Source organism: Talpa occidentalis, unplaced genomic scaffold (genome assembly GCF_014898055.3).
Source record: "Talpa occidentalis isolate TD23 unplaced genomic scaffold, MPIMG_talOcc4v2.1 talOcc4.6, whole genome shotgun sequence".
Classification (NCBI taxonomy): Eukaryota; Metazoa; Chordata; class Mammalia; order Eulipotyphla; family Talpidae; genus Talpa; species Talpa occidentalis.
In genome coordinates, this window is record NW_023604972.1 from 101,924,632 (window position 1) to 101,938,025 (window position 13,394).

A 13,394-nucleotide genomic window follows, 5' to 3' on the forward strand; every position below is an offset into this window, starting at 1 on the left:
AATGGCAAGAGATTAAAATTGAAGTGAATAGAGTCATATGAAAGGTCACAGACTATTTCACAGACTATTTCTAAAATTAATCATAATTTGGTTTAATTTTCATCAGTGTGACTTGCCTGAGTCCATGGAGTTATCCAACTTTTATTCAATTAGGTATAATTTTATATAGTGATTTTTTTTAAAAAAAGAAATTCAAGTGTATGTAAAGTTAAAATGATTTCAGCTAGTTGTATTTTCTAATGACATGTTACAAATTAAATTTTTCTAAAACTGGAAATAAGTTGGTAAGTTTGATACTTTGTCAAAATAAAATATATTTACAACTTTTGTTTGCCTTAGTCTTGGTGTACATGTGTAGTGTTTAGTTTCAGTCACATGTGAAAGATAATGAATTCAGAAATAAAAGTTTTTCTGTAAGGGTTGAGTAAAAGTGTTTTGATCTTAATTGACTTAATATACAACTTCAATTTAAGGTTTAACTCCTACTAGCCTTCAGATTTACTATCTGAAAGTATAAATGTTATAAATTAGCCTGCAAAGTTCGGATCCCTTTTTCCCCTCTCACATATCCAGGGTCAATGTGGAAAATCAAGTACTAAAATCTGGATATACTAGCCGTGACCTAATTATCTTGGAAAATGATGATCCTGGGGGAATTTTTGAATTTTCCCCTACTTTCAAAGGACCCTATGTTATAAAAGTAAGCATAAAGGAACTTTAGCCTATTCTGTACTTTCATCCTCAGAAGAATGATTTCAAGGATTGAACTTTTGTGGATTTTTCTTTTTTAAGGAAGGAGAATCTGTGGAACTCCATATCATTCGATCCAGGGGAGCTCTGGTTAAGCAGTTTCTTCATTACCGGGTAGAGCCAAGAGATAGCAATGAATTCTATGGAAACACAGGGGTTCTAGAATTTAAACCTGGGGAAAGGGAGATTGTGCTAACCTTGTTGTCAAGATTGGATGGGATACCAGAGGTAAACAATTTTATTTTTAACTTGTGTTTTTTTGAAAATTGGTAGTATCTAGAATGTTGTGAATATCAATATTTTGAACATTGACAAGAAGATATAGGAGGGAAAGTGGGCAAGATAGAGTTGAGAAGTTCTTATATTTGGAAAAAAGATGAACTAAAAACACATAAAGACAGACTCATTCATATTTGAGTGGTATATGTTGCTCTGTGTAAAGAAACACTAAACAATCTGAAATGTTGATTGTGCGATCAGTTTTTATCGCCTTTTAGCTTTATGTTACACCTGTATTGCCTGAACTTTTAATGGCACAGTTTTTAACCAAAGATATTTTTCTATAAAATTACTTTTTTATGTGTTCTGCGTGAATGGAACTAGATATAGTTGTATTATGTTTACTCACCAATGCGTACGTAGTTCTTAAATTTATCTTATTTACTCTTACTAGTTTAAATGACTAGATTATCAGTGTTAAGTTCTAGTCTTCTTACTATTTTAGTACAGTATCATGATTTGTCTTTTTCCTTTTTGGATAATGTATTTTTATACCTGGAGTCTTTGTTAATTGCTGGGAGAAAGCTAAGCATTTTTTTTAAGGAATAATATCAGCTCGTCTGTCCTTTTGGTGAGTTCTTTGTCTGAAAAATGATTGTATTAGTATTTTCCTCTAAAAATTTCAGTTTTGAATATTTTCTAATTTTGGGTGTTTGTTTTAGTTGGATGAACATTATTGGGTGGTCCTTAGCAGCCATGGTGAACGAGAAAGCAAGCTGGGAACTGGTACAGTTGTCAACATAACAATTCTGAAAAATGATGATCCTCATGGGATTATAGAATTTGTTTCTGAAGATATTATTATTATGATAAATGAAAGTAAAGAAGACGATAACTATAGTGGTAATGTATTCTGTTTTTTATATTCTATTACTGTTTACTGAAGAGCAAAGTAATACTTTTTTAGTTTATTTTTCAGTAACTAGTTATTTTCAGTTGTCCATTCTGCCTTTGACATTCTGTGTAATGCAGAAATTTATTTAAAAATTATTTAAGATTGCTATTTTTATATTTATATAGTATTGTGGTGATACTAATGACTTCATTTAAATTTTTATTTTAATTAGTGGAATTCAAACCTCAAGAACGAACCCTTTTAAATAGGAAAAGCTCTAGAACAAGTACTACTGCTAGAGAAGTATTGCAGTGGTATGAAATGTAAAGTAGTTTTAGAGCAATTTTTGGGCAAGAAAATCAGTTTTAAGTTACAGATTATACCGGCTCCCTTTAGCAAATATCCTTATAGGATTTTGTGTAGGTCTGCCTAATTATTCACCATTCTGTTTCTTATGCTGTATGACTTTTAGAAACCCAAGCTTGAGAGAAATGGTCAAGTCCATTTATTTACCAATTGTTTACCTATAGAGGGAGGACTATGCTAAATACATTTTTGTGTATACTTTGGAAACTGCTATACCAGGAACTGGTTTTTTTTTTGTTTTTTTTTTTTAAAGAAGAAGTGTTATTTTTACTTTTGTTTACTTGAAAACTTTTTTAATCATCATTTTAAAATTGTTCAAAACATCTTCATGTATATCATACACCTTTGTATTTCACAGCTGTTTATGGTGTAATAAGAAATCGAGGCAACTTTGGTGATGTTAGTGTGTCATGGGTGATTAGTCCAGACTTTACACAAGACATATTTCCCATGGAAGGGATTATTTTCTTTGGAGATCAGGAATTTTCAAAAAATATCACCATTTACTCCCTTCCAGATGAGGTAAATGTCGCATATGTAACTCTCTTTAATTGTCAGTACTCAATAATTATTTTTTATTAAACAATTAACTTCTTGGTAATGTATTTTATCACTTTAATATGCAAAAAGAACCAGGTATAACAATGTCTGACTCTGTCAAAAGAGAAATATATTGATTTTTTTGTTTTGTAAAGGTACTTTTATGTCAGCTGATAGTGGCTGGTGACACAGCATAGGTGTCAGATATCAGGGATTCGGTTGTGAGAGAGGTTAAGTACTTGGCGTATAATTAGGTGTTTTGAAGACGAGGGCAACTTCTAAATTCCCCTGTGCTCTCTAATCAGTAGCTGGACCACATAGATATGGATCTAACATGGTGTTCATCTTACTGATAATAAAGAAAGAATTTAACAATGGGAAAAGGACCCTTTTTAGGGGGACTCTGCTTCAAATAGCTATGGAAGTCTCTCCTTTCTCTCAAATCATCTCTGGAGGGACAAAATTTCAAATTCTTCTCTTTTATAATGAGGAGAAGATGAGGTCACACAGATGAAATGAAAGAGAAATAGTGTTATCTGGGGATTCATCTAGGCCCAGAGATGTGGGGAATCCCATTTTGTTAGGACAAAAAAGACCTAATGTGTTTATGATATACTGAGAGAAACTTCAGTAAGGTTTGTTGGGAACCTTTTTTAAGAACTAGCTGAACTTTCCTTACTGTTTGAATACTATGGGTATGAATTCATGTTTCTGTCCCATTTTTCCCTGTAAATAACATAAACCCCATTTTTTAATGGAAATAATATGAGTTATGTAGTATTTCTATTTTTACTTATATAAGGCAAAATACAACTATTTCCATTAAATTTTAGTCAAAATAAATTGACTGTTTAGATAGGCATTAAAATATTTTTGGGGAGGCCTAGGTCCTATTTGAAAAATGGAGGGTGATTTTTCCTCAGAAATAGAAATGAATGTTAGTACTGGTTAAAAGAGCTATTTAAAAAGATAATAATAGAGGTATATAAAAAGATAAAACAACTTAGGAATATAGAATGCAATTATATGCACAAATCACCTGACTTAAACATGTATAATGTTTTCTAAAAGATTCCAGAAGAAATGGAAGAATTTACCATTATTTTACTTAATGCCACTGGAGGAGCTAAAATAGGAAATAAAACTACTGCAACCCTGAGGATTACAAGAAATGATGACCCCATTTATTTTGCAGGTGGTATTTCTCTTTTAATTGAATGAGTTTACATCTTTCTGCAGTAGTGTATATGTATATATTTTTTTCAATAACTTTGAACATTTTTGATAAAGACTACTCATGCTTATTTAAATACTGATTTCATGAATTGTTTGGATTATTATTATTCAAACTGATGTTTCAATGAGTATTTTTAAAGAGCTTCTGAAGGAAAAATAAAATAAGTACTGTTTCATCAGCTTTATTTTCCACCCCCCTTCAAATGTTAAGGTATTTTCTTTCCTTTTGCAGAAAAGAACATTCTCCCTTGTGACCTCTTCAATTTACAGTGTAGCCAGTTTAGGGTGTGGGTATTATACCTAATAGATAGTCAGTTACTACCATAACTAATATTTAATGGGCCATGTAAATTAGGTTTTCCTCATTCTTACCACTATTTTTTATTTTTTTTAAAGATTTATTTATTTATTTATTTATTTATTTATACAAGAACGGGGTATAGGCCAGATGCCCAGGAGGGTGAGAGGATTCACCAGAGACAGAGCGGGGAACAGAACAGGTAGACTGATGAAATACACTGCTGAGGGGAGCAGCCAGCGAGACAGGAGAGGTCTGAGGCGCCATGTGGGACCCTTGCCTGCCGGCCTGGATCGAACCAGCACTGCAGAGGCTGTGGACAGCTTCAGAGCGCTGCGCTCAACCGCCTGTGCCACTGGGGGAGGCCCCATTCTTACCATTTTAATGTTTTCTTTAGGACTCTCTTTTGCCACCTGAGAGATCTTTTAATTTTGTTTATGCGATACAATTGGTATTTAAGTCTTTCTTAAACCCATTGCAAGCTGTTCAGTTTACAATTGCAGGAATCTTTAAACATCTTGACTTTTGTTATTTGTATTTTTTTTTTTTTTACCTTCAGCTAATGGGTAATTAAAGAACTAGTCCTATGTGTTTGGCCTTATTTATGCTCGTTGCAAAAATAAAGTCTTAGATTTCCAGACCTTTCCTCACAGAACTTAAGTCTGGAGTACGGAACAAAAGAGGAAGACTGATAATGTATACTAATTTTCTGACAAATTGAGTGGAAGTCTATGGATTCTGTAGGAATTAAGGCAAGAGGAAGCCCATTGACCTTAGAGGAGGACTCTCATACAACTTGGGACCAGAGTTGATTTCCTTTTAAGCAAATGGAGCAATTCTTGGGGTGGCAGGCAGGGAGAAATGCTAAGTGATCTGAAAATAAGTTGATGGCAGTTTCCTTCTCTTCTTTTTAAATATTTCAGCACCTCGTGTAGTGAGGGTTCAGGAGGGTGAGACTGCTGGCTTTACAGTTCTCAGAAATGGATCTGTTGATTTTGCCTGTGCTGTCCTGTATGCCACCATGGATGGGACTGCTACCGCCCAAGAGGGAGACTTCGTTCCTGTTGAAAAGAGAGAAGTGCTTGTTTTTGCAGTTGGAAGTAGAGAGAAGAACATATCCATATTTGTTAATGAAGATGATATCCCAGAGACAGATGAGCTTTTTTATATAATCCTCTTTAATTCAACAGGTAAATAAATTACATTTTTGTACATGCTTTAGGATGAGAAGTACTATTGTTCACTAGCATTTAATAGTCTTCTATGAACGTTCAAGAGCAAAATTGTTTTTTGCTCTCTTGAGGATGGGGTGTGAGCATATATATATATATATATGTGTGTGTTGAACTTTTCTGTACTGGTATACTTCATGGCATTATTTTAAGTCTTTTCTCACAATATGGCACAAATAAAAATTGATACTATAGAAGGAAAGAAATCTAGCTAATGCTACCCTGAGCCCTTCATTTTGGGTTTGTTTGATGTTTACTCATTGTTAGATTTGGGTATTGTGTACTTGGAGGAATTAAATGGAAGTGATTTTATTTTTAGTATATCCTTTTAGTTCACACATGATTTTGTTTTGCAGTGTTCACTTTGACCACAATTTAGGTGGTGACTGTCAGGCTCTGTACCATACTGTTTTTCTTTGTAATTAATATTTTGTGGGAGGGATACTTTAAAATCATGTAAACGTCCTGTTACTTATCAAATTTCCATTTTTTCATTGACTTATTGATCAAATTGGACTCATGATTTCTACTTAATGAATTTCACTATCATTATTTGTTTTGATGTTTATAGTATCCCAAATTTGGCCAGTGGTAGCCTATTTGAGATGGCTTCTTTATATATTGATATATTCTTATTATTCTTTATGTATTTTCTTACTTCCTGACATAGCAGAGCTGTTCCAAACTCATTTTGTACTTCTCACAAACCCTGAAACTAGCCATTTCTGCAAGAAGTATAGGTTCTTTTTAGTGAAGAATGTAGTTTGGAAACCAGGATCTGGGGGCTAGTGGTCCCTATTGTTACTATATTCCTCCTCGGCTCTCTGCATCTATAGAGATGGAATATATGTATTTACACATGTATGTATACATACACATTTCAAAATCTGTAGTTGCAAATCCAACTATATATAATAAAAACCATTAGTTCACAACAGTATCTCTGTTTCTATCTGCTGATGAGGAAATGACATTGTCTTAATCGAGTTTACTTTACATGTAAGTTCTTGATGCCATTTATTTGTGGGAGAAAGTTATTGTGTCCCAAACGACTATGAGGTAAAATGTCACTGGAGTTAAACATTGTCAAGAATAAAATATCTCTTTGATTAAAATACACATCAAAATATTCTGAACCTCTTATGAAAAGAATGACAAATGATTCTGCAAGGAGAGGTTCAGGAGTTTACTTTGTAAAATGCTTCATTGGGGAAATACATATTTGATTTCCCCAATGGTACATTTTGAAAAAAAAACTGGAGTGGGAGGGAGAAAGAGAGGAGAAATATTGAGAGGGGGTAAGGTGTGATGGGGACTGGCTTGAGGTATGTGTATGTACTTTGTACTTACTGCAGCCCTGCATTTGTCTTTAATATTTTTCTAGAATTAGTGGCATATAAGGATCTAATGAATTTAGCTCTGGAGATTTGGATCACAAAAACCTGTAGAATTTGGGCTTCTTTCACCCTGTCTCAGTTCTTTCTCTCCTTTTCATGATATCAAATCCTTGAGGACCTAAGGGACTAGTGATGGGAGAGCTGGAGACACCAACTCAAACAAAACCCAGCGCTGGCGGCCTTGATTGTTATTGTTCACAGTCTATGGTCCTGTCAGTTCTTTCTGTGGAGAAACAAAGAATTTTTAGCACAACTTGTGATCTGTTGCTTGACAATTGTACCTGATAACAGGGCCCTGACAAAATTAGGTTTTGCTATTTTATTTTTTTGTTAGATTTGATATATTTTAAGTTATTTTATTAATCTGTAAACATTTTCTTTACAATCTGACTTGCTATCTTTATTTTAATTTTCTTCCTCTTTCTATCAACTGAGTATCAATTGAGTCTGAGTGTAGTTCTATATTTTTATACATTATTTTCACTGAGCTGGTTTGTTGCATATGATTTCTTTTTCTGTAATTTCAGTTTTGGATGTTGTTCTCAGCTACTTTTGAAAGCTTTATTGCATCAGTTTCATTCGCCATTTCATAAATAGCATTTGTCTAATGAGCTTACAGTAAAATTATATGTGTGTTTGTGTGTGTATGTGTATTAATATGGTGCAATTAATATTTAGGGTAGAGTGACAAATGTGAAGTGATGTAGGAATACAGTGGAGATGCACTTAGCTTAATTTGGGAATTCAAGGAAGAATTCCTGAAAGCATTGTTGCTTGAGGTGGGTACTCAGGAGTGAGTCAGGTGAAACAGGTAAAGACTTTTTCTTGCATAGGTAATAGCTAGAACAAAGAGAAAGAGCTTTAGGCCTCAATGAACTGGTGAGAAGAGACCTAATGTATAAGTAGTAATGATACTGACATATTTGCATATGACAAATTGGAGTATAGAGGGATTAAGTTAACACTTTATTTTTTTCTAAAGATTTGTTTGTTTATGCATACAAGAACTGGGGTACAGGCCAGAGGTGCAGGAGGGTGAGAGGATTCACCAGAGACAGAGCGGGGAACAGAGCAGGCAGATTGACTGAAAACACTGCTGAGGGGAGCAGTGGGCGAGACTGGAGAGGTCTGCTGTGCCATATGGGTATCTCCCTGGCTGACCGGGGATTGAAGATAGAACTCGTGCTGCAGAGGCTGCAGATAGCTTCATAGTGCTGAGCTTAACCCCTTGCACCACCAGGGAGGCCCAAGTACAACACTCTAAAGACTGTTTTGTTCTGTGAATGACCATGTCAAACTCTGCTGCCTGAAGGTTGAGATTGAAAGGGGAAAGCTCAAGCCACTGATTCCATTAATATGGACAGTGATACTTTTATGTTTTAGAGTAATTACTTTTCATGAGGGCCTCCCTGGTGGCCTATGGGTTAATTCTCAGTGCTGTCACTGCTGCGACCTGCGTTTGATCCCTGGCGAAGGAGCTAACCCATATATAAGGTGCAGCGGACCTCTCCTGTCTCAACCATTGCTCCCCTCAGCAGTGTATTTTAGTAAATTTACCTGTTTAATAAGTAACATTTATAATCGAAGTATTCTTTTTTAAAAAATGATTTATTTATGCATACAAGAACTGGGGCACAGGCCAGAGGTGAGGGGGTAAGAGGATTCACCAGAGACAGAGTGGGGAACAGAACAGGCAGATCTACTGAAATACACTGCTGAGGGAAACAGTGGGCGAGACAGGAGAGGTCTGCTGCACCACGTGGGTAGCTCCCTGGCCAGGGATCGAAATCGTGCTGCAGACACTGCGCACAGTTCATGGTGCTGTGCTCAACCCCTTGTGCCACCAGGGAGGCCCCAATCTGCCCATTCTGCTCCCCACTCTGTCTCTGGTGAATCCTCTCACCACCATCCCCAACCCCACCTAAAAAAAGTTGAATTAGATAAAGCTTTGTTTTGAATCTAAATTATTGAAGCAATATTTCTATTGTGAAGGAAAGTGTCTTGTGTGTTTTCTGATAACATACAACACTTTCTTAAAGACATCTTATTAAGACATCTTTTTTAGACATTTCTGTCTCCTTGTGACCTTCAGTGAGGAAATTCTTGCTGAAATTTGATCTTAAGTATAAGCTATTCCTTAATTTACTGATAAAGTTAATGGGTTAACTACCTTTTGTTATTTTTGACATTTCTGTTTTTAATTTAGGTGACACTGTAGTATATCAACATGGAACAGCTACAGTGATAATTGAAGCTAATGATGATCCAAATGGTATTTTTTCTTTGGAGCCCATAGACAAAGCAATAGAAGAGGGAAAAACTAATGCATTTTGGTAAGATCATTTGGATAAGGCAAATTCAAATTGTATAGAATAATATCAAATCTTTATGCAAAAATTAAAATATCAGTCTTTCAAAATAAATAAACTTAAGAACTGAGTAATTTCAAAGTTAACTGTCTGAATGAATAAATTATTTATGCTATTGCCATTTCTTAAAAATAAAACTTGAAAGTATAACTGGTAAGCAGAAATTATTTTCCCAACATTTCTTACCCCACACTTTGTCAGGACTTTGCCAAGATTGAGTGATTTGAAATATGCAAGGTTTTCTGGAACTTTTATCTCAAATGATATATTACTACCCTCATCCTATACTTTTCTTTTGAATAACTTTAGCAAATTCTAATCTAAATGTTTTTCAGTTGGGCTTAGAATATTGTCATTTTAAGAAGATTCTCTTCATTATTTAAAGTTCTAACTCAGTCTTCCCTTTCCATGAGATTCTTTGTGACTGCTCAGTAAGGACTGACTCACTGGTTTATACTAAAGATAAGTAGAAAAAATATATTTTTGAAATAATACAGAAAACTCTCATTAAATGGAGTTAGATTCACTACTTATAAATTTTTCATAATAATTAATTTCTTAAAAAATTGTTATGTAGGATCTTGAGGCATCGAGGACCTTTTGGCAATGTTTCTGTGGCTTGGCAACTGTTTCAGAACGACTCTGCTTTGCATCCTGGACAAGAGTTCTATGAAACTTCTGGGACTGTTAACTTTATGGATGGAGAAAAAGCCAAACCGATAATTCTCCATGCTTTTCCAGATAAAATTCCTGAATTCAATGAATTTTATATTTTAAAGCTTATAAACATTTCAGGTATGGCATTTTACCATCTTTTGTTTTATCACCAAAAGATAATATTCTATGCTTAAATAATTATGCTAAATAGAAAATGAAATTGAAGATGTAAGTTTATTTTGATTGCTTGATTTTAGATATACAAACACCTTTTTGATGGAAATGTTATTTTTAATATTCATTCTGTGGTCTTAACTTGGTTTAGTTTTATTTATGGAGACTTATATCTATCTCAAACTTAAAGATTTTTTTCACATCAAATATAAGGTCTGCACAAAAATATTTATGGAAGTCTGGAAGCATAGCTTAAATCTTGGTCTTTTGCCATAATTTAAACAACTCTTCCATCACTTTTGATTTTAACTCAGGAATTAAACTTCTCTGGGGGTTTGATGAACCAGAAAGACTCTGAAAATGTGATGAAGTCACAGGTGAAACTATTGTTCAGTCATCAATGAGTAAATTATCTAACCAGAAGTTTGTTAAACAAATCCCTTTTGCTTTTACCTTGTACTAAAAGTACTTCAAATTTTAGATTCTTACTTCTGAGAATTTTCTTATTACAGGTGGATCTCCAGGCCCTGGGGGTCAATTAGCAGAAATCAACCTCCAGGTGACAGTAATGATTCCATTCAATGATGATCCTTTCGGAGTTTTTGTATTGGATCCAGAGTGCTTAGAGCGAGAAGTGGCAGAAGATGTGCTCTCAGAAGATGATATGTCTTATATTACCAACTTTATAATTTTGAGGCAGCAGGGTGTCTTTGGTGATGTACGAGTAGGCTGGGAAATAGTGTCCAGTGAGTTCACTGAGGGTTTGCCCCCGATGGTAGATTTCTTGCTGGTTGGCATTTTCCCCAGCTCTGTGCAGCGCCAACCCCACATGCGGCGTCACCATAGCGGAACAGATGCTCTGTACTTCAGTGGACTAGAAGGTGCCTTTGGAACTGTTAATCCAAAATACCATCCCTCCAAGAACAACTCAATCGCCAACTTTACATTTTCAGCGTGGCTAATGCCCGATGCCAATACAAATGGATTTGTTATAGCAAAGGATGATGGTAATGGGAGTCTCTACTATGGGGTTAAAATTCAAACAAATGAATCCTATGTGACTCTTTCCCTTCATTACAAAACATTGGGTTCCAATGCTACATACATTGCCAAGACTACACTCATGAAATATTTAGAAGAAAATGTTTGGCTTCATCTTCTAGTTATCCTGAATGATGGTATAATTGAATTCTACCTTGATGGCAATGCAATGCCCAGAGCAATCAAGAGTCTGAAAGGAGAAGCCATTACTGATGGTGAGTATCATCTTTATAACTAGGACACTGAATTTTGAATTAAAATGTGTTTTTTTTTTTTTAGAAAAGCTACAAGGTATAAGCTCTGCTTGCATATTGGTTTAATTTCTTTAAGTAAAATCTGTGTTTGCCAAGACCATAAGGTCTGTGCTGAATATTGCAGAAATGAATTAGGAAAAATCTTTGCCCTTGGGAAATCCTGAAGTAGATTTTGGGAGAGAGCTGTGCGAACAGATTACTTCAATATATTGTAGGAAGAAAGAAAACATATTAGGAAGGAGGAATGTTTATTCTTCTTGTGGAAGTAGGAGGCATGGGGAATGATATCCTAGGCAGGGGAAAAGAGCAAAGGTGTAGAAATGTGAAACTGTGTATTGTATCTGGGGAGCTGCTGCTAGTTCAGTATTGCTAAAGATGGAGGGTGGTGGGGATAAAGTTAAAGAAGAATCAGAAAAAAATTACATTTGTAAAAACAGTAATTATAGTTTATAGTATCAGAAGGTAAATCAGTGAATTCTATAGAGTGCTTTAAAGGGCTTGATCACATGCTGTTTCCTTATGTGCTCATATATACAGAAATACTGTTTTTTTTCCCCCTAGTACAATCATCAGGACCTTTTCATGCCCTCTATCCTATAATTAGGTTCTGCTTTTTAAGCAGAGTAGAGCAGAGCTTATTGGGTTATAGCTTAATAAAATATTTTCCTTCTCAATCTCCTGCGTTAGGTATCTGGTTGTTTTTTTCCCCAGTGGACAAAAGAAACTGCATGCACACACTACTGATTTCAACCTTAATGGTGGTGGTTACAGCATTCTTGTTACCAAGAATTCACGCACATATCCGTTAATGTTGATTTTGCGTTGGCAGTGGTGGTAGAATGAAGAGTAGAAGAGTATGGGAGAAGTGACAGCTGGTGTTTCTTTTCTCTGTTTAACTTACTACATTGAATTTATATCATGTTTATAAATTGCAATTTTGGGGAGAATGTTGAAAAAAACTAAGTTACTAATGAAATATTCTGTAGTACAAAACAAAGTGTACATATCATAAATATACAGCTAAATGGATTTACTTATACATTAGATTCATAGGTTTCAGTGTTCATGCAATCAGCATTCCAGAAACCAGCCCCTTTTGACTCTTCTTCAGAAACCAGCTCATTACTCTGCCTACCAACTATTGCCATATCTAAGAGCACACAGTTAGTTTTCCCTGTTTTAAATTTATGTAAATAGAACTGAGCAGTGTGTATACGTGTCTGTCTGGATACTTTTACTTGGCTTTGTCTATGCGGTTCATCCATACTTTTGTCTATTGAGATATTTCATAGTCATTACTATTGCAGGTAGTCAGTCTACAATCACTGGATAAGGCCAGGTGATTATGACGTTAATGTGCAGGATGCTTGTCACTGTCCTAAAGATTATCTGGGTAGTGACTTGTACAACTCCCTTGATTAATACTATTGATAAGAAATATTACTTGTACTTTTATTTTTCCAAATTACTGCCAAACTCTCCTCTTATGAATATATTAGTTAACTCAGGAATTAAATTTCACTTGGAGTTTGATGAACCAGAAAACCTCTGAAAATGTGATGAGGTCATTAGGTGAAACTATTGTTCACTCATCAATGAGTAAATTATCTAACCAGAAGTTTGTTAAACGAATCCCTTTTGCTTTCACCTTATACTAAAAGTACTTCAAATTTTGGGTTCTTACTTCTGAGAATAAACAAAAAACTAAATATTGGTGAATTCCAAAAGGACTTTTGATTGAGACAGAGTGATATAGTTGGGCTGTATATTGTTGTTATCATGAAAAAGTTGTTAAGGCTTGAAATACTTCTTTTATTATCTCAATTGTTTCAGTTCGGATAGTAATAGATTTGGTTCACAACAATTTTTATTTTTTTTCTGAATTCTTACAACTTCATTTAAATCAAGATAAATTTCAAATAGATCAAGTGTTGAGGTTCTCAAAGAATAGTAGTACTATTACAGG

At 34.7% G+C, this 13,394-nt stretch overlaps 1 protein-coding gene across 4 annotated transcripts in view; it reads left to right on the forward strand.

The window, feature by feature from the left end:
- ADGRV1 (adhesion G protein-coupled receptor V1) overlaps nucleotides 1-13,394 on the forward strand; it is a 317,136-nt gene that overhangs the window by 63,113 nt on the left and 240,629 nt on the right. For all 4 annotated transcript variants that reach the window (XM_054688237.1, XM_037529850.1, XM_054688238.1 and 1 more), the window contains 9 exons: nucleotides 574-700; nucleotides 793-978; nucleotides 1,692-1,872; nucleotides 2,589-2,752; nucleotides 3,842-3,965; nucleotides 5,228-5,494; nucleotides 9,140-9,266; nucleotides 9,880-10,097; nucleotides 10,646-11,389. In XM_054688237.1, the coding sequence (XP_054544212.1) occupies nucleotides 574-700; nucleotides 793-978; nucleotides 1,692-1,872; nucleotides 2,589-2,752; nucleotides 3,842-3,965; nucleotides 5,228-5,494; nucleotides 9,140-9,266; nucleotides 9,880-10,097; nucleotides 10,646-11,389 (2,138 nt within the window). The remainder of the gene's footprint in view (nucleotides 1-573; nucleotides 701-792; nucleotides 979-1,691; nucleotides 1,873-2,588; nucleotides 2,753-3,841; nucleotides 3,966-5,227; nucleotides 5,495-9,139; nucleotides 9,267-9,879; nucleotides 10,098-10,645; nucleotides 11,390-13,394) is intronic.